Genomic DNA, 21,265 nt, shown 5'->3' with positions numbered 1-21,265 from the left:
TTGATGCAAGACCCCGATTTGGGCGATTTTAATAGTTATGCCAAAAGGGCCAAAGAAGATGTAGACAATTTCAACTCAGAGCACAAACATCACATGACAAAGAATAATCGTTTGATCGAAGCGATTAAAAACAGAAATGAATCCAAAGTGAAAGCATTACTGAAAGAAGGCACCAGTCCTAATACAGGGTGTTCCAGAATAACCTTTCACATTTTGGTGAGCACTGATCTGCGTTCAAATGGTGTTAGGGGAATGGTAAAAGCGGTTCCAGGTAGCCAACACATGCCGAATTATGTTTCAGTATTAATTTTTTACCATGGAGAAGTGGACGGCTGTGCAGCGCGCTTTTATTGTAAAGGCCTTTTGCCTTTTTCAAAAATAATGACTCTTACATAAGTGCAATTCGTGCCTTCCGCAAACATTTTAAACTTACCGGTAAAAGTGAAGTGCCATCGAGGCCAACAGTGAAATTATGGGTAAAAAACTTCGAGAAAACCGCTCATGCTTGTAAAAATAAGCCTACAGGTCGGAAAAGATCAGTAAGAACGCCAGAAACAACGGACCGAGTAAGGCATTCAGTACAGACTACCCCTACCACTTCAATACGTAAACGAGCGTTAAATTTAAAAATCAAACCAACTTCTCTGCAACGAATTTTATCTGAAGACCTCAGTTTCCATCCATATAAGATTTTAATCATTCAAAAGTTACAAAAAACTGATTTTGTGAGAAGAAAATCATTTGCCGAGGATATGCTTACAAGAATTGATACTGGTGAGATTCCATTGAACTCGTTACTCTTTACTGATGAAGCTCATTTTTATCTAAACGGTGATGTGAATAAACAAAATATGCGCTACTGGTCGACAGAGAATCCGATGATAATACACGAGAAACCTCTACACTCCGCTAAGTTGACTGTTTGGATGGGCGTGGCTAAATTCGGTATAGTGGGACCGTATGTGTTTGATGAAACGGTGAACGGTGAGAGGTATCGCAAAATGTTAAACGAGTTTCTCATTCCTGAATTGAAACGCAGACACAAGTATAGAGTTACTTGGTTCCAACAGGATGGCGCTACCTGTCATTCCGCAACGGACACGATTTCTTTATTGCGTGAGCATTTTGGTCATCGAATAATTTCGCTGAACACAGAAATTTCATGGCCACCTCGATCCCCTGATTTTTCAGCATGTGATTTTTTTTTATGGGGTTACCTCAAGTCAAAAGTATATCAAGATGATCCTAGGACTCTGAAACAGCTCCTAGATAATATTATTCGTGAATCAAGACTGATTAGAAGAGAAATGCTCAACAAAGTGTTCAATAATTTTAAAAAACGTTTGGTCGATTGTGTCAAAAATGATGGAAAACATCTTGGTGGAATAATTTTTAAAACTTAATTTATAATGAAAACTCAAATATATGGTCTAAAAACGGCACATTTCTACTTCATTTTGGTTATAAAAAAATTTCCGTAACCATTTTTCTCTCAGAGCTACTAATAAAACAAAAGTGAAAGGTTATTCTGGAACACCCTGTATTAGAGATGAAGATGGACTTTCTGCATTACATCTTGCTATAAAATTCGGCGACAAAGCTATTATTGAATTATTACTGAGTAAAGGCGCACATCCGAATATCAAAGGTTGGAAAAATGGCACAACTCCTATTTTTAATGCTGTGATCGACAATAGGAATGATTTAGTTAAAGTATTACTCAACCATGGGGCGAATCCAAGTGTCATAAATACGAAAGATTTTTCACCTTTATATTTTTCTGTTACGAGTAATAATGAAGAAATGTCCAAGTTACTTTGTGAATATAACGCAAATCCGGATATATCGCGACAACTTCCCATTTTATTCACTGTTCTTAATGGAATAAAGAATAAAACTGATGATACGACGATGACCGAGAATATTTTATTAAAAATCAAAAATGTGGCTGAATTCTTACAATCTCAGAATGTTCCCGTTGACTACAGTTTATTCTATGAATCAATAGATATTGCTGAAAGGAACAATGAGAGAAATATTGTAAAAAAAATTATGAAGTTACTCGATGAACTTATTCATGTTTCAGCTCCAACATCTTGAATGTAAAATCTCAAAATTTGATTTCTTGATTGATTTTAAATTTTTTTGTGTTGGGTTTTTGTTATTCTGTTGGGCCATCTCCGTCTTTAGATGATTTTTTTTACATAGAAACATTCCATATTTTTCTTTTATACTTATACCTAGTCATAAATTCTATTGGGTACCTACCTACTTACCTATTTTATTTTATATTTTGTAAATCATATTAATTATTTAAAGGCCTATATTACTTATACCTACCAGTATTATCTATCTAATTATTGTGTGTTTTTTTTTCGTTTTTTCAAGACACACTTTTTTTGTATTTTAATTTGAGCCAATGAGCGATCATTTGAGCATCAGCCAATATAGTTTTCTCAAAATCAGCCGCTAGAATAAGTTAGTCATAGTGGACAATACAATTTGTTATGATATGTAACTTCAGAATTATTAAAATCCATTTTTTACAATAAATTAAAACGATGTACTTATTACTTTTTTGGAAAGTGACAGTGAGCTACCAACCTCTGGCTTAAATGTGCATGGTGGGCAAACCTCTAAATTGCGGGAGCAAGGGATTAAAATATGAACCTTCCCACGTATTAAGAAAAAATTTTCAAATCAAAAATCCACCTTTGATCATTTCCCATGGTTTGAAGGTTAGGCAAGCACACTTACTTAAACACAGAATGAGTTGCTTACTTAGCTTACGTACTGCGGTGGGATAAAATAAAAAATTCTTGAAACTTAATCAACTATATACAACTACTGTCAAACCCCTTGATTTTGGACACCAGATTTTTGATCGATAAAAACAAAATCGAAAGAAAAAATGAACAATATTCTGCCAGAAAATGTATAAGAAATATATTCCAGGTTTCATTTTTTTTCAAGCGGTTTACCTACTTTTTATTAGTTCAAAAGTTGTGTCCGAAATTAGGGGGTTTACATAAAAATGACAACAGAACGTCGCAATTGAAATTAAACAAATTTCTAAAAAATCAAATTGAAAATAGAGTGTAATTTATTAACATCAAAAACTTGATTATTGCAGAAATCAGTGGCCATAAGCTTATTTCTAACTTGTGATTTTCAAATTTCATTTAAAAATTCAAGGAAATATTTTAAGAAAATTTTCAAGATTTTCCGAAAACATTTTTTGAGTTATAGGATTTGAATTATAATTTATGTCAGTTATTGTAGAGCTAAAAAGCTGGGATTACTTTATTAGAACTATTAATTCAATGTTTTTATTCTCACGGTTTTTTCGTATCAAACCATGAATCATGATTGAACATTTTGTGCTTGAAACAGTTTTTTTTTTTGTAGATTTTTTTCTTGTTCTAAGATTATTGTTTTGATGATTTTAAAAAAGCAAACTTAGTTGCTATCATTCGGTATCATTGTGCAACTTTCACCCAAAAAAAAAAAATGAAAAATGAGAATGTTTACTAGGTAACCATGTTGAATAATTTTAATTTTTGAACTTTGAAATGCTTTCTTTTTTCATTTTTTATTGAGATTTATTTTTCATGATCGATGGCGACGATGGCCGATGGGTAACTCGATTTGAAAATGTTTCTGTTTCAAAAAAGAGTTCATTCATGATCATGAGGGAATTCAAAGGATGGAAAGAGAAGGAACAATGTATGTAATGTTGGTCTTGGTATCAGTAGGAAAATGTTGGCACTCCGTTGGCAGAACCAGAGAAAGTAACATACGGGGATGAAAAAAATAAGGAGGCCTGAAATGACCATTCCCAGAGGGGCTACCATCATTAGGACTAGGTACACTGGAACCAGGAAGAAAACTAGGGTGAGGACTGATGACCCAACACTACTTTGTACTTATGGTATGGTGAGTTTTTTTTAGATAGGTACCTTACGCCCTTACTAAAATTGAACGCCAATTTCTCCAACGCCTCAGGTGATCTTAAATTGATCATCGATCAGTCAGTCACCACAGCACAATCATCATCCCATTATCCGACGATCCGGCCATATCCAAATCCAACTCCAACTTCAACTTCCAAATCCAATCCAATTTCCGAAGTCCAAGCAAGAAAGATGAAACATATTCACGAAATTCGTAATGTTTCGGTTTCAGTTCTCAGTTACAAAGTATTCGAAGCATTACGTCATAGCAAAAGAGAGGAGAAGACCTTGCGCATTCGAGTGTTTTATGTTTACCTGCGTCTACGGGAATCCCCTCCTCTTCGTTTTTTTTCAAACATTCACTCCAGCTGTTTACCAATAGCGAGTTATGTTGAGTTCTTGTGTGTTGGTTCTGGGAAGTTGTGTTTCTCTATCGGATCTGTGTTTCGGGCATTTGAATATGTTCGTGTGTGGTGTCGATGTTAACTATTTTTAAAATATTTTCGCGAAATTAATTAACAGTATGAATTTGCCAACGAATTAGTGATTAATAAATTCGCCTAATTTTACCGGATAATTTGTTCGAAGTGTCGATATCCGGATATGCGTCCAGAATGATGACTAAATCGGTGCATCATTCGGAATATTCGACTACTTATGGAATGCTTTAATTACACAGTTTTCTGTGAGTATATCTGCTAAAATTCTCTAATATAAGGTTCGTTAGATTCATATTGAGGAAAACTCGATGTAAGATAAGTAATTTTATAATAGTTTTCAAGTGAAAAGAAAGTCTATACCTAAGGGTGAAATATTACTCGACCATAATTAGGGGAAAATTCTTATCAAAATAGGGCTCTATATAAACCAGGTGAGCGCATCCACCATTTTGTTCCCTGAAGTGATAACGAACCAGTAATTATGCATACAATTTCTTATGTAAAAAATGCAATTTTTTAAATTGTTCGCGAGTTTGGGTGAACTGTTATGCAGTCTTAAATTAAAGACAATAAAATTCCCTATCGATTGATGTTAAATTTTGATCATTTCGCGTAAAAATAAGGATTTTATGAATATTTCTATTTTACTGATTTTTGCATACTACGTACGTCATCTTTAAAGTAAAAATACTCGAAATTTTCAGTGGACACATAGGTATTTTATTACAGTAAAATGTTCGTTATTTTATCCTCTTTAAAATGAGCTATTACCGAAAGCTCTACATGCAACCGTTCAAAAGTTTTCGAAGTTGAAAGTTGCGAAAATCAGCTGCGGGCAGTAAGTATTTGACTTTGAACAAATTTTACTCAAAATTTTCAACGGACACATGGATATTTTAATACAGCAAAATGTTCGTAATTTTATCGTTTTTAAAATGAGCTTATAACGAAAGTTCTACCTCTCATCGTTCAAAAGATCTTGAAGATCAAAGTTGCGGAAAGTAAAATACTGATCAAAACTAAGTGACTGATAACAGTGATAACACAATTTGACCACTTTCCGCAACTTTGAACTTCAAAAACTTTTGAACGGTTGAAGGTAGAGCTTTCGGTAAACAACCATTTTAAAAAGGATACAATTACGAACATTTTGATGTATTAAAATACCTACGTGTCCACTGAAAATTTCGAGTAATATTAGTTCAAAGTTCAGTACTTACCATCCGCAGCTTGTTTTCCCAACTTTCAACTTCGAAAACTTTTGAACGGTTGCATGTAGAGCTTTCGGTAATAGCTCATTTTAAAGAGGATAAAATAACGAACATTTTGCTGTATTAAAATACCTATGCGTCCACTGAAAATTTCGAGTATTTTTAGTTTAAAGATGACGTACGTAGTACGCAGAAATCAGTAAAATTGAAGTATTCATAAAGTCGTTATTTTTTCATGAAATGATCAAAATTTAACATCGATCGATAGGAAATGTTATTGTCTTTAATTTGAGACTACAGGTAAGTTCACCCGGACTCGCGAACTATCGAGAAAATTGCATTTTTTACGTGAGAAATTGTATGCATACTTACTAGTCCGTTATCACTCAGGGAACAAAATGGCCGATGCGCTCACCCACTTTATATAGAGCCTTAATCAAAATTAAGGATCCGTTATCGCTCGATTCCAGAGTGATTCCAGCGAACTCGCCCTTTTTCATTTCCGGTGCACCCTGATGATGTACGAGAGCAAAAACACGTGCTTACATTCGTTAAATTTACGACTTGGGTAAATCAACCGATAAATTATGTTTCGAATGATCGATTTTGTTCTGTTCCCATAGTTTTTGTTTAGAGAACAATAATAATACATCTTTTCTCGGCCCTCGTCGTCGTATCATCGAAGCATTTATAACTCGATCATAAAACTGACATGGTTTTAAAAACAGTACTCTTTCGCTATAGGTAAAGTACCCGAGTAATTTTCACCTTTATGTCCGCGTCCGCTTGGTTTTATAGCATGTTAAATGAAGTGTGTTCCAGGCGATAAATCAGATATTAGAATAGGTATGAGATGAGAACAAGTTCTCGTGGCAAAGCTTGCGTGAATCCAGATACGAATATCTTACAAACCGGGTCTTTCGATCATCCTTGGATTCCTCAATACTCACGATCACCACAACAACTTTACCTGTACTCGGATTTGCAAATTCTACGAAATCTTGAGAATTTTTAATAACGACCACGTGACATTCGTCCATTCGAAGCGAAAAAATAATGTAAAATTACTCAGATTTGGCGTTTCGAATCGTGTAAAGGAGATTTATACACATAATTCAATCGTGATATGAAAATTTGTTTTGAAATCGTGATGAATTATCATGTACTTCCATTCGTTCGCTTTTAATGAGCTTTAAGTGTACCTATATCCGATGTGAGATTAATTAACGTTTCTACATGTATGTAGGACTTTATAGTATGTTCTCAGATAGTCGTAAAATGCCTTTTTGATATTTCTGCATTCTGCATGTACATACGTAGAACATGGTTATTGTACCGTAAAACAAACACAGGTATAGTTTTAGATAAGCGTTTTTACTAATTACGAATCGTGTTTTTTTTTTGTTTTATCAGGTGATGAGTTTCCGTATGCGAGTTCTGCAGTCCCTGGTGCTGGGATTGATCGGTTTAACCCTCATATTATACACATCACTGTTTTCTAGTCCGATACAAATTTATCGCATCGAACCTCATATTGTTCATGGTGAGTGAACGTGATTATTCAATATTTTTAATCTTAATTAGCAAACTACTTGAAATTAGGAAGAAAATATTTAGTGCATTAGCCAACTAGGTAATTGACGATCGAAAAAATTAATTTCAATTTATTTGATGAAAAGTTGAGAGGTCAGCAGGGCCCAAACAAAAAATAAAAACTCAGAAATTGTTCAAAATACTGAACAAATCAGATTTTCTCTCAAACAGAAGTCAAAAAAGAAGTATCAAGAATTATGAATCATGCTGACATTTATTTGGTAATATTTTTTTCATCATCTCCAAAAATTTTGGATATTAGAACCACAATTTTTAAAAGATTTTGGCAAAAAAAGAGCTTGAAGAAATTACTCACCCTTTATTCTGAAGACTTTTTTTCAAAAAATTATAAAAAAAAATTCATGAAAATTTCCAATGCTAACTTGATGAACTTGATGCAAAATTTGTAGAAAAAAACTCATTTGAGGTTTCTATTGAAAAATAGGTTCAATGCATATATAATTTTGGATTTTCAGGTTGATGATTACAAAAGTCCAACTCCCAGTTGATTTGAAATTTTGGAAAACTGGAAAAACATTTTGGTGGAATACCTATTCCTGAAAATTTTCTCTTGAAAATTCAGCCCATGCATAAAAATCTGTACCTACCACTTTCATAAAATAAAGAAAGTTCAGTCATAAAAATTTTCCTCATAGAAGATATTCCTGTATCATTGAAATTAATTTTTGAAATTTGATTTAAAAACTCGAGTTAGAATAATTGAATTGAAATGAAATGCCAACATCTCATTTAAATCTTGAAATTTCAGTGCAAAATTTTTCACAAATTGTCTAAATGTTCACGTTTTTGCTAAACAATATTAAAATTATTATTTTATTCAGAATTTTAAAAAAAAATCCAATTCAAAAATTGAACAAAATTATCGTTGATTTTTTAAAATTGCAGTTTTTTATTTTTTGTTCCGAATTTCGATGGATTGTGAAACCGAAAATGGGTCGATAATTCTTTGGGGCCTTTATTCCCTCCCATTCCCCTTCCTTTATTTTCCTTCCCTAACTGATTTTCGTTTCAATAAAGGTTCATAATTTTGAGTCTAACAAAGTTGAAATGTTTTCTCCTCGAAATTTTATGATGTGTTCATGATGATTTTATCGATAGAGTGACTCAATTTCAATTGAATGGTAGGTCACTAAATTGTAGGAGTGAGCTGGTTTACCACTTTGACTGTAATTTTTTCATGTTTCGGTTCAATTCAACCAGTTTCGAGGTTAACCGATTACACGATTATATAATAATGCAGCCAAGGATGAGGTTTTCAAACGTCGTCGGTTTATTGTAAACAGAAAATTAATAATTTCTTTTAGAATAATATTTGATATAATATCCCGATTTTAGCACCTAATCCTAAATACAATCACTCAGTTACCAAAAATGAAGGGAGAAATTTTCTTGATAAGAAATTCGTATCTACATATTTGAAAGGTGAGAACAGAAATAAAGGAGTTCAGAGTATAGTTGAATTTATGCAGAATTTATCTTTGCTATGGTAAATTTTCAGCACTCTTATCAACTCATGTTTACAAATAGAAATCACTTTTATCCAAATTAAAAAAAAATTTAATTAGAAATCTGCTCTGTTGAGTATAAAAATTGTCGAAATTACGCGGAACGGGTAAATTATTTAAAATTGCGAAAATAGATAGCGAACAAATCATAAAAATAATGGGAAAATGTTTAAAGTTTTGGAAAAAACCAAGATAGGTAAACTTCCTGTAGGTGACTTCTTTTCCGATGTTTTTGATAGATTTTTTTTTGAATCACTCTCACTATGCACCTAATGTAATGTACAATAAAGTGTATACGTGGTGAACTATATCAAAATAATTATGGAAACAAGTGACGGAATATTCAAGATAAGCATACAAATAAAATATATAAAATCAATTTGTGACGTCCAAAGTTGAATACTGTGATTCAAATTTCAAGAGATTAGGTGTATACGTAATGAGTTAATAGGTATATCAAAATTATGGAAAAAAAATGACAGGATATTCAAGATAAGCATACAAATAAAATATAAAATCAACTCATGACGTCCAAAAGTTGAATACTGCGATTCAGATTTCGAAAGATTAGGTACCTAATACCTATGTGTATATCAGTATAACAAGGTTGTCATTTAATTGCTGAATACGGTGGATCGCGAAAAAAAAAGTAGGAGAATTTTGACAAAATTCAGTAGAGACCCTCATTTTGAGCTAAAGGTCACTCAGAAAAAAATGTAGCCCTGTAGGTCGTAAGTGTATAAGTGGCTCTGAAGAAGAAATATTGGTTTTCAAAAAGGCGGTATTAAAAAAGGGAGGGTTTCTAATTCCAAAACATACCTAGTATTCGAGATTCTGCGTAAGCCATTGCGATTAAAATCCAAGATCATTTTTAGAGTTCTACTGAGCGGTTGAATACTTATTTGAAAATCATTAATTTTTGGGTAAATTCGTGTTTTAAAGAATTTTCTTCCAGAATATCATGCGATAATAATGCCAAAATGTTGAAAGATATCATTTCTGAAACTCGAGAAATATTTTAGAGAACAGTATACTTGGTGCTAATTTTTCCAAACAATTCTCAATTTCAAAAACTCGAAAAAATTTGGCAAGTTTTTGGTCATTTTTCTCAATTTTTTAAACTTGCGGCAAAAAAAATTACTAAAAAATTGGCGCTACTGTATTCCAAAATGTATTCCCAGTTTTAAATAATATAATATCTTTCGTTGTTTTGTGACAATTAATGCAAAATGTTGAGAAGAAAATATTTTCAAAAAAGTTATTTGCAAATTTTCAACCGCTCAATAGAACGTTGGGTTTCAATACCTGGAAATATCCTAAGTTGACTTAGAATCTCAAATATTATCGTTTGGAACTGTGCTATTTTCCTAAAACAGGTTGGATAGAGAGCCAAAAAACACTATTTTTTCACAATACCGCTTTTTTGAGGACTCATATCTCCCCTCCAGAGGCACCTCCGCAGCTAAAATTTTTTCTGAACGACTTTCAAATCAAAATGAAGTTCTCCAATAAATTTGATCAACATCCTTCGACTTTTTGTAACTTTGAAATATTTTAGTGTTGAAATTGAAAAAAAAACAAATTTACAGATTTCTTTTTCTTTTTGAATTACATTTGAAAAAGACGGAGACTGCTTTCAGAAATAGTTCTGAAACATTTAGAGTGAATTTGAAAATCGTTTTTTATGCTTGAGTCGGCCCTCTCTCCTTGAATCGATTTTTAACCACTTTTAACCAGTTGTGAAGCTTTCAGCAGTTTCAGCAATAGTTGACTTTTCTCTTTGGACAGTTCGGCAAGTAGAAAAGTTATAATTGAGTCGAAAGTTCGACAGTGTGAGTTGATTAAGACAGAAAATTCGTAAATCAGAAACGACTGATGGAAAAATATTTTGTCACGATTTGGAAACCTCAAAAAGAAAAAAACATCGAATACTTCTGTGGAAACTAGAAACTCCTCCAACTTCCTTTGGGAGTAGCCCCAACGATTTAAACTGCCTTCAAACTGATTTGGAGCCTCTAACAACAGCCAAATTTATAGTTCATTTGAAAACTTTCCAGAGTGACTCCATGTATGCTGAAAAATGCCAGTTTTTGGCGGAAGCTCTTGATTGGCTTGAAAATTGTTTCAATCCATGACTGGTGGTGAGGGGAGAGGAGGACGAGAATTTTCAGACCTTTTCCTCAATTTTTACTCTTTTTGAGTAACAATAGATTATTTCGTTTTTTTTTTAAATTGTCAAAAAAATTGAAAAATTAGCTTCCAAATCTTATACAATTTTGCCCCGAGTTATGCATGGGTTGCCCTTTCAGTATGAGCTAAATTACCTCATCGTACATATTTAGGCCAATGCTGCAAGACTAAAAAGTGATTGGTCATATTTGAATTTTCCAATCAGATCCGTTTCCTTCTTTTATTTAGATAATTACAGTCATTTTGGGTGTAATGAAAAATACCCCATACCGAGTAAAATTCACTCTCTGTTGTAACGTTCTCGAAATAGAAAGTATTCAAATTACATAAAAGATGTATTCAGCTGTGTTGTTGGTATCCTGGGTCGCGATTTACCAAAAATTCATGCCATTCCTGCGGAGGTCACTTTCACCTAAAAGTATACTTAAGCAGTATACTACACAAAATGTCAACTTGCACAGCCTTCGGGCACAGGCAGGCAGCACGCATCCCTGAAGGTTTAATCGTCGTGGACTCGTAGATTTACGACAAATACCCGAGATATTTATCAAAATATTTGTATGTAAATCTTTTTAATTACTATCAAGGTCGTGAAATACTTAAGCTGACTCGACTGTTGGGAATAAACCAGCAGTCTGCACAATGAAAGAGTTATCTGCCATTGTATCGTTATGATTTCGTTTTCTCTTGATATTAATCACGTTCTCACATCATCGTTTGGGTTTTTAATTGAAAATTTCGAGACGACCTTTATTATTAGAAAAATTCATCGCTCGGAGGGGAAAACCGTACCGTAATCGTTGATCAAACAAGTGCGCCAAGTCTGCTGAAACGTCAGCGAAATGCCAAGTGCCCCTTGGATTTATTCGCGTGCGCAGCCTATTGACACAATTAAAACGGTTTTGGTGACTTAAAGACGCGACGTGACAATCGCTATGAAATGCTGAGTCATCGTGATGGCAAAATTATTATAAAAACATCGATACGCCGAGACATAATCGGCGCGGCGCGTCTTATAGGGACAGCACAAAGATGTCGATGAGTGAGGCAGGTGACAATGTACAATCTTCTCAGCTCTCAGCAGTGGTGATTGGTGACGGCGGCGGTCTGAAGTGTCAAGTCTGCCGAAGAGTCTTCCGTTATCGAATGATTGAGATATGGTAATGGATAACCTTGGTAAACGGTGACTATATATTGTATATATGTTGTGTACCAAGTCCGAAATTGTACAATTCGGGGTTGGTACAGCCAATTTTGTACCATCTCCGAAGTGTCCTGACCAAGCGTGAATAATACTTTTTCATCGGACTTGGTTCGTACCATGCCCGGAGGGTCCGGACAAAGTGTTCGACTTGGTACAATTGTGTTGTGCAAAGTCCGAAATATAGTTTTATAATGAATGAATTCGAATTTTACACCCCTTTAAATATTGAACTAAATAAAAGGAATTTTAAAGATGACTCTAAAATACACCACCAGCAAAATTTTCAGGTGCTGAAATTTATTTGTTGATTTTTGGGGAATTTTTAAAGATTCAAATATTACTACTCGTATGATCACTTCTCAAGAAACAAAATAAAAAGATCAAATTGACGTACTAAAATGCTGAAATTTGGTTTTTACTCTCTATTTTCAACTTCTCGAGTTGTGAAATTCTCGTGCACTAAAACTTAGATTCCAAATTCATTTTTTTATGGATTTTTCAATGTCAAAATTTTACCAAATTGTCGTGAAAGGCTGAAATTTGGTTTGTACCATTTTTCTGAGTTAAAGCTGATTTCTCCAGTAATTTTTTAAAAAATTAAAAAAAAATTGGATTTAAAGTGATACAAAATGGTTTTGAAAAAATCGATCAAAAAGGTCATAAAGATCGATGGCTAATCCGGGTTTATGCTAAATTTTAATTATACTCCAAATACTTATGTACAATTTACAAATATAAAAAAAATCGCAAAAATCGATATGAAAACGCTTCAAAATTTGCTGCCTAAGTTGCCTGTGCGTAAATATGACCCTGTTGAAAACCACCACCAAACGACTCGAGAAGTTGAAAATAGAGAGTAAAAACCAAATTTCAGCATTTTAGTTAGTAAGTATAAGTAAGTAAGTAAGTATCTACATACCTCAATTTGATCTTTTTATTTTTTTTCTTGAGAAGTGAGAATAGCAATATTTGAATCTTTAAAAATTCCCCAAAAATCAACAAATGAATTTCAGCACCTGAAAATTTTGCTGGTGGTGTATTTTAGAGTCATCTTTAAATTTCCTTTCATTTGGTTCAATATTTGTGGTATAAAGGGGTGTGAAATTCGAATTCATTCATTATAAAACTATGTTTCGGACTTTGCACAACACAATTGTACCAAGTCGAACACTTTGTCCGGACCCTCCGGGCATGGTACAAACCAAGTCCGATGAAAAAGTAATATTCACGCTTGGTCCGGACACTTCGGAGATGGTACAAAATTGGCTGTACCAACCCCGAATTGTACAATTTCGGACTTGGTACACAACATATACATGGTTAATTCGGAAGGCACGATCGATACACAGCTCTGTAGATCGACGTCACGGTTCATCTTCATCGTCAATGTATCGCTAAGTAATTGTTATTTATCACATAAATTACGCTTTATTTATAACGGATAAGCGAAGCGTTACCAAGCTCTGGAGATGGAGATGTTCCTCTCTGCGATGTACAAGTGCTGTATTACGATTTCCGCTGCTCACTCTTACTGATTTTACTTACTCAATGCTGCTCAGTGCACAGAGCACATACTCCGCATCGCCGCGCCCGCCATCCACCGCAAGCACCAGGAAATTTTCATCGGCACGTTAAACTGGTTCATGCGTGTAACGTTGCATGGGTATTTTTCAACAGAGCCAATGTATATGTGTGCTTTTCGACCACAACTAACGGTACTTGGGTACCTACAAAAATTTTTCTACTCGTCAAAATCTAGAACGAGTTGTATGTGACGATAGCCGAAACACGTTATCAGATGGGGTTCGACGTGTCCGTAGACATACACATACAGTTTATCTACTCATTTATGTACTTCCTGTATTGATAAATTTATATCTTCTCAATGAACTTTGTTCTGAGCATGAGATGGGTGTTATTGTACGTATGTAGTATCCGACTGCGAATTTTTTGTGAGCATTTTTTGAAACCCTACACAATTACGTACGCAAATGCTGAAAGGGATCCTGAGTCAATCCGGTGGCCGAAAAATTGAATAATGGAGCCCTCTTGTTGATGGAAGGGCTCTGCTTGAATGGATGAGTTCGGATTTCAGATCCAGCCTTTTTTTTTTTTGGTTCCCTGGACACACAAGGTGCCGGTGGTTTTCTCAAATAAACATATTTATTTACATTTTAAATCTAAGACTAAATCTAAACAAAATGCAATATCTTAGTTTATCCTTAATCCTAGATCTAAGATGCGGTGGGGACGGTGGAAGATGGGTTGTCCACCACGACCCATACCCCCTAGGTGGTTGCCAAGGGCCCAATCCACCCCAACAGGCTTTGTTATTCATGCTTCACGCATGCCCATCAGGTGGACTGAGTCCCGCAACCCATCTTGGGAAAAGGATTTTAAGGAGGAGAATTTGGTGCCTAGAGGGGGTCAACAAGTGTTGGTCTCCCCTTTGCATTACACGAGTTTTGGATATGGAGGGACTTTTGTGAGGAGGCCGGTGCACTTGCTAAGGGCTTCTCACCAGCCTCTCACATTTGACTTAAAGAGTACAATACTAGATATGACTAATTAATTTAAGCTGAAAAATTTAGGAAAATAGGTATGATTAGTTAACTTGGTCTATTTTGCAAATATGTACAACATTATAATACAAGAAAGAGACCCATACTAAATTTATTTACTTAAGCTTATGGTTTTGAGAAAAAAATATTTTTTAGGGCATGCATAGGTTTTGAAAAATCTAACTATAGTTATTTACAGCTTGAGGTAATGCATCTTGATGGGTTATTCACAGGGCTTCTTCAGGTCGATGTTTGGTTGGTTGATCAAGATTGAAGCTGTTCCTTCTTTGGGGTGCATAGGCATACTCTGACAGTAACTGAGTGGTCCTTGAAGCATTTGATGATGGATTGCTTCACTGTTGGCCACTCCAGATTATCCAGACCACACCCTAGTCTTGGTACCGCTATCTTTTTGATCTTGAGTTGGTCGCATTTGGCAGCAAGTGCTTTCATCGTTGTTACAAAGTCTTTGATTGACGGCTTAGCGTTAATCATACCAAAACATCAAAAGATACCATTCCTGAAACTGGAGGAAAATTGTGTAATGCAGTGGTACCAATTTTTTGATCATTGCTGCCAATTTCAAAAAATATAGAAATATACCTAGGCAAAAACTTATCAATTTTTTGATCGATTTTTAGCTGTCCAAAACAATTTTCACGCCTTCTGGAGAAGTTTTAAAATTCTAGAGAAATCGAAAATTGGGCTGGATGCTGATGCTCCTGAATGGTTCAGAATGGTAAAATTCAGATTTTGGGGTTCGTTATGGAGATACAGCCTTTCGTGCTTTCAAACATTTTCCATCAAAAAGTAAAATTTTTGATTTTTTGAATTTTTTTTTCATAAATGTGCTGCTCAAAAACCGTACTCTAGGTATCGGCCTGGAAATCGACTCAAATCGGAAATATACTCATTAATTTCCACGCTTTCTGGAGAAGTTTTAAAATTCTGAATGATAATTGAAAGTCTCGCTGGAGGCTTTCGAACGACCAGAAATACTGAAAGTCGGTTAGGAGAGGTGGCAATAGTTTCAGGACTAATTTTTCATACTACTTTTGAAAAAATGTATAAATCGCCGAAAATAGACCATTTTGAATTTTCAAAAAACTCGCAAAAAATTGAAAAATCAATTTAGGCAGCGGAAATTTTGGTTATGGCCATGGGGGTTTCAGACTATGCTCTTTCCAAAAATCTCTACCTTGTTCAAATTAGAAACGGACACCTTTATGTTCTTTTGAAAATCAGCAGGAAATGTTGATGCGTTAGAAGCTGTTGAATTTCTGCATCAAATACCCTATGCTGTTTTGATAAAACAACAAGAAAAGGAAACGTCGTTGATGCGTCAACCGCCAATACCAAGATTTTTTTTCTTAAAATTAAAGAACATGTTTTCAGAGGAATTGATATCACTTTTTTTCTCGTTTAGAAGTTTTCCTCCAAAAATTCTAAATCCTAATGATGGGTTCCGATTTTGAGAAAATTTCATTTTAGAATTCGAGATTGAAGAGTTCGAAAGTCCCATGAGATTATATTGATTTAATTTGAAACAATTAGAAAATTGAAAAATGTCGGAGTCAATTGAAACTTGAGGGGTCATTCTCTATCATCAAATTCAATCAGGATTTCAAAGTCATGTTTTTCAATTTCGCTGAAATTATTTTTCAACTACTCATCCAACAACTAAGAAAACCACTATTGGCTCGTCCATAGCACCCTCAGGACGAAAGAAGGATGTTGTTCATATTCGTAATGCCCAATAGTATACTCAATTTCAGGAAAGCATGACTTTGGATCTGACCCATCTCTCTCCAATCTTTCAAGTCAAGACCTTAACATACTGGCAAATTCATATGATATTGCTATCAATATGTCCTTAGTTTTTCAATTTGACCCCTATCCTGTCCAAATGTCTTTCTTCCGTGTCTTTCATGAAAGCTCGGTAGTTGAAAGGTTCGGGTCGAAAAAATTATGTAAAATTTGTGTTCAGAAGACACCTTGAAAAACACACGATTTGGCATATAGTAATCATTTTTTGAATCATTAACCCAAATGTAGGGAGCACGGGGGAAGGGCGTAAAAAGGGCCAGATCAAAAAAATTGGATCCCAATTCAAGCGTTGATTTTCTTAGAAACTCGGTAAAAATTTTCTTTCTACTCTTTCCCCCTTTCCTCTCCCATGAAATGTGGAAAATTCTGCCATAAAAATTTCCCTTGGCGCATAGGCTTGGAAATTTCGTAATAATTCTTGTATCGAAATGGGATACCAACGTCTTATTTTTCATCATCAAACGTAACAAAATTTCAACAAATCGATGAGAATGGTGTTCGCCAATGTTATACTGTTGTGCGAAAGAAAAAAAAAACAATACGTGGATCAAATTTCAAACCACCGGTCTCAACTGACCCATTGCATCCGGCTACTGAACTTCATGCGCAAATACATAATAAATAAGTAATGAAGATATCAAATTTTTGACTCCTGAGAGATCACTACCATGTTGTTAAAGTTACTCATACCGGGTGACCCAAAAGTTACGCAACCCAAAATTTTTTTTAAAATAAAAAATACGTTTATGAGCAGGCTTTTTCAATTGCGTTGTTATTAATAGTAGGAGGGTACTCCCCCAAGTAATTAAAGTTTCACCCCCCATTCGAATTGCATAGCGCACATTTTGCAGGGGCAGACCAGGCATACTTGAATTATATTACCAAGCAGACAATTATCATAGGTGTACGAAAGGTTGCCTACGTGGGATTATTTTAAGGTGGCTTATGCAACGCTACACGATGGTCTTCACCAGATGATGCACCCCCCGCCATTCGCCGATCGTTATTTAATTTTTCAGGAAAAAAAACTTTAAAAATTTTTTCGTGAAAAATCGAAAATTTTTACTTTATACTAAAAATGTTGTGGAAGAATCATTACAAGGGAACAAGTTTATTAGCTGTGAATCACTTGGAGTCTCTGCTATGCAACGACTGCCATTTCATTTCTTTTTGGCTGTTGATATTTTTTCAAGGAACCAATTTTTCGGTTGCAGGACTTTTAAGTCACCCGGTACATACGAAGACGTACGTATGTACTTGTAATGAGCTATCGTATTGGATTTCTCGTTATTGGAAACTGCAAGCGTATACAATATACATGTGTACACTTCCGTTATACGAGGTGTAATTTTTTCTCATTTGTTATAAGATCATAAAATCATTCACGGACGATTTTTAACACGGTTCAAGGTTGCAAGCGTAGTACCTTGGAATTGCAACAATGACAACGATGGATTTACAACGTGTGTCAAATTCTTTAGATACGTCGAATAATCGGATACGAATTTAATTAATCGAATTTTTCATCGTTTTTGATCACACTATAAGGGTGTGAGATTGAATAGGTAACGTGGACAATCGTTGGTGTTTGAGAAGTACCACCACCAAGCTTACCCCTACTCATTTCCTGAAAAATATAGGTGTGTATCCAAACAGCTCATCTCCTTCACTGAGAGTGAGTCATCAGTTGGAAAAACCGTTTGACCACTGTAACGATGACCTAATAAATAATGAACCAGTCATAAGTATCTAACAAATTTAACCCTTTACCAATCAAAATGACGAGAATATTCATCAAAAAAAAAAAAAAATTCGAAACTAGGGCCATATCAGGTGCGATAATTTTGTACTATCTTAAGCTGTTACATGAAATTGCACTTTCAGAGATTGCTCATGCTTAATGCTCTTGTACGAGTTATCGAAAGCTTTCTTTATCGGAACCACAAACCCGCGTATCGAGAAGTTGAATTAAATTCAGAACGGTTAGAAATTGCCTCGCTGCTGTGTGAATTACTTATAGAAGAAACTGTCTTATCTCGAAATAGTTTTTTCATTTATTTGAAGTTTCGTATCTCAAAAGAGCGCGCGAATCCGTTAACTTTTAAATGAAAATTTTACTTCAAAATGGAAACAATGATCGCGATTGAAAAATAACGCGAAACAATAAATTTCAAAAAGCTTTGAATTTCCTCTCGATTTCGGGGACTTATCTTCGAGATGATTCGGATAAGGTAAAACAATCTCATTAAATGAATATTATATTCTGAATCCTGCTCTTTACCTTTACCTATATCTTGTATATAGCAGATAAGATACGTGCATAAAATGAGAAAAACGATTACAGTAATTCAAATACAAACTACCGAAAAAATTACCATCTCGAAGGAGAGCTTGGTATAATAGGTTTTATAACAGGTCGTAAAATTTTGTAAGAGGTTTCGCTCCCTTTCCTTTTATTATGTTAATTTGATTTTCATCAACACCTCGCTGGTAATCGTGTCGTAAAATTTTTATATCTTGTTGTATACTTAATGAACGTATCCTTTTTCCCCATTAAGGTTACGTTTGAAAAATCCTTCGAGGGTGGTTCTACGGTTTGAAGCGAAAATTGGGTAATTTTTTGAATCTGCTGCAGGTAGCCTAATTAGCTTCCAGGATCTTTCGAAACGGAAGCATTTTTTAAAGGATGTACTAATTTCAAAGGTCTAGAGAAGTTGTTTTAGAGGTATACAAAATCTTATTGCTGCGAATGAACTTCAAACGTTGCTTCGTACTCTGTGGTCTCTTTATCGTATAGTCTGTATTTCCTACGTTAACGTGTAGGTTCATTAAAAAAATGCATGTGAAATAATATCAAATGCATTATTCTCGGACGAATGCCAAAGCTATGACGAGTTCACTATACCCTATAAAGAGTAATTTCCAACGCCAAGTTTTCGAATGAGTAGTGATCTTTTCTTATGATGATTTATGATCAATGGAGTGCTTCAATGGACGAATGTTATATGTGCGTAGATGTAGGTAGGTATTTGGTGATACTTCATCCCTACAATAAGAAATTTCAATATTAGATGCGAGCCATATTAAGGCCATTATATGTACCGTGTTTGAAAAATTGCAGATACTTGCAAAAGTATGATAAATGTTGATCTCACGTTTTTTATCCAACGTTTCGAGCCTCAATATTATTCATTGGGTTTCAATGAATAAATTATGGGTATATTTTTATACCTATCTGGCCTCTTGAGGTCATTGACACGTCTGCCTAAACTCTCAAGGTCACTAACCTACCCGTCTAGCTTCTCAAAGTCGTCTGTCTGGTTTTTTAAGGTCATTGACCCGTCTGTTTGGACTCTCACGGTCACTCACCTACCTGTCTTGCTTTCCGAGGTCGTCTGTCTGGCCTCTTGAGATCATTGGCATATTAGTGTGGCTTCACATGGTCGTACGTCTATTTGTATGGCCCCTTGAGGTCATTGACCCGTCGAACTGGCCTCTTAAAGCCACTGACCTACCTGTCTAGTTTCTTAAGATTGTCTGTCTGTCTGTCTGTCTGTCTGTCTGTCTGTCTGTCTGGCCTCTTGAGATCTTTAGCATATTAATGTGACTTCCCAAGGTCGTGTGTCTGCTTGTCTGGCCTCTTAAGGTCATTGATCCGTCTGGCTGACCTCTCGAGGTCGTCTTTCTGCTTGTTTATCCTTTCGTGGCCGTCTGTCTGCCCGGCTGTCTAGCTTCTTAAGGTCATTGACTCGTCGATTTGGCCTCTCAAGGTCGCCTGTTTTCTAAAAAAAAAAAAAGTTACCATGTAGTAGAAAATAAACTTGAAAATTTAAAAATATTTTTTTGGTTTTTTCCTAGATTTTGGACTTTCTTTCACTTTGATTTGAAGTTTTCAAAGTAGGTTTTGAGATCGTTGTCGAGGTCAAAAAATGTTGAAAAAAATTCAGCGTCATTATCCTCAAACACATACAAATATCTTCATCTTCACACCAAGTTTGAAATTTGAAGGGAGTTGGAAAAAAAATTGAAGACGAATCGTAGAACTTGATTTTATTATTTTGATTCAAACAATGCAAAGATGTTTTTTCAACCAAATATTGGATGACATTTTACTTTATTTTTTAAAATAGTGATAAAAATATACCCAAATTGAGTATCATCAATTGATTTACAACTCAAGTACTTAATACTTATTTTCACAACTAAAAGACAACTTTTTGATGTTACGAGTTTTTCTTGATTCGTGGTTTTTCTATTTCCTTTTTTTTTTTTTTTTTTTTTTTTTCAAAAAAAAGTGTGAAAACAAAAAGTATGAATTTTTTAGGCTTTTATATATAAAAAATATTTGAAAGAAAAAAATCATCTGACATTCTTTAGTAAGTAGGTAGTAGGTACCTACTCGAGTTTGGAAAAAAGTAGTCTACATTGACCTAAATGAGGATCCAGTATACTTGTTATTTACCAATTTAAAGAAAACTTCTACCCTGGAGAAGTGGAGAGCTCTCGAATTGTCAAGTACTGCATATTTTCACATATCGAATATTCAATCGAGTCAATATCGCTTCCTAAGATTTTCTGTTCCACTCGACGAATTGTGCAAATTCCAAAGCCCAGATGCTAATTGAACGATTTTGTTTGGATAACTTGGCAAGGTAAAGCGAGACGACGCGACGACACAACGGTCAATCCTAAAGCGTACGTGTGCGAATCTTCTTCCCACGTAAACGTATTTGTACTCGTATAATACCTTCTTGTTTATA

At 34.7% G+C, this 21,265-nt stretch overlaps 2 protein-coding genes across 2 annotated transcripts in view; both read left to right on the top strand.

Annotated features, from left to right (window-relative positions):
• The first annotated feature begins 3 nt into the window (after positions 1 to 3).
• LOC135834079 (ankyrin-1-like) lies at positions 4 to 2,100 on the top strand. Its single transcript, XM_065347915.1, has 2 exons — positions 4 to 188; positions 1,497 to 2,100. The coding sequence occupies exons 1-2, from the start codon at positions 4 to 6 to the stop codon at positions 2,098 to 2,100; spliced, it is 789 nt and encodes a 262-aa protein (XP_065203987.1).
• Positions 2,101 to 4,312: 2,212 nt separating this feature from the next.
• The window catches only part of LOC135835739 (beta-1,3-galactosyltransferase 5-like), a 57,989-nt gene continuing 41,036 nt past the window's right edge, over positions 4,313 to 21,265 (top strand). Inside the window, exons 1-2 of the mRNA XM_065350145.1 lie at positions 4,313 to 4,638; positions 7,018 to 7,147. Of these exons, the coding sequence (XP_065206217.1) occupies positions 7,021 to 7,147 (127 nt within the window). The 5' untranslated portion in view covers positions 4,313 to 4,638; positions 7,018 to 7,020. The remainder of the gene's footprint in view (positions 4,639 to 7,017; positions 7,148 to 21,265) is intronic.

Source organism: Planococcus citri, chromosome 2 (assembly GCF_950023065.1).
Source record: "Planococcus citri chromosome 2, ihPlaCitr1.1, whole genome shotgun sequence".
Taxonomy (NCBI): Eukaryota; Metazoa; Arthropoda; class Insecta; order Hemiptera; family Pseudococcidae; genus Planococcus; species Planococcus citri.
This window is presented reverse-complemented; position numbering and strand designations above follow the sequence as displayed.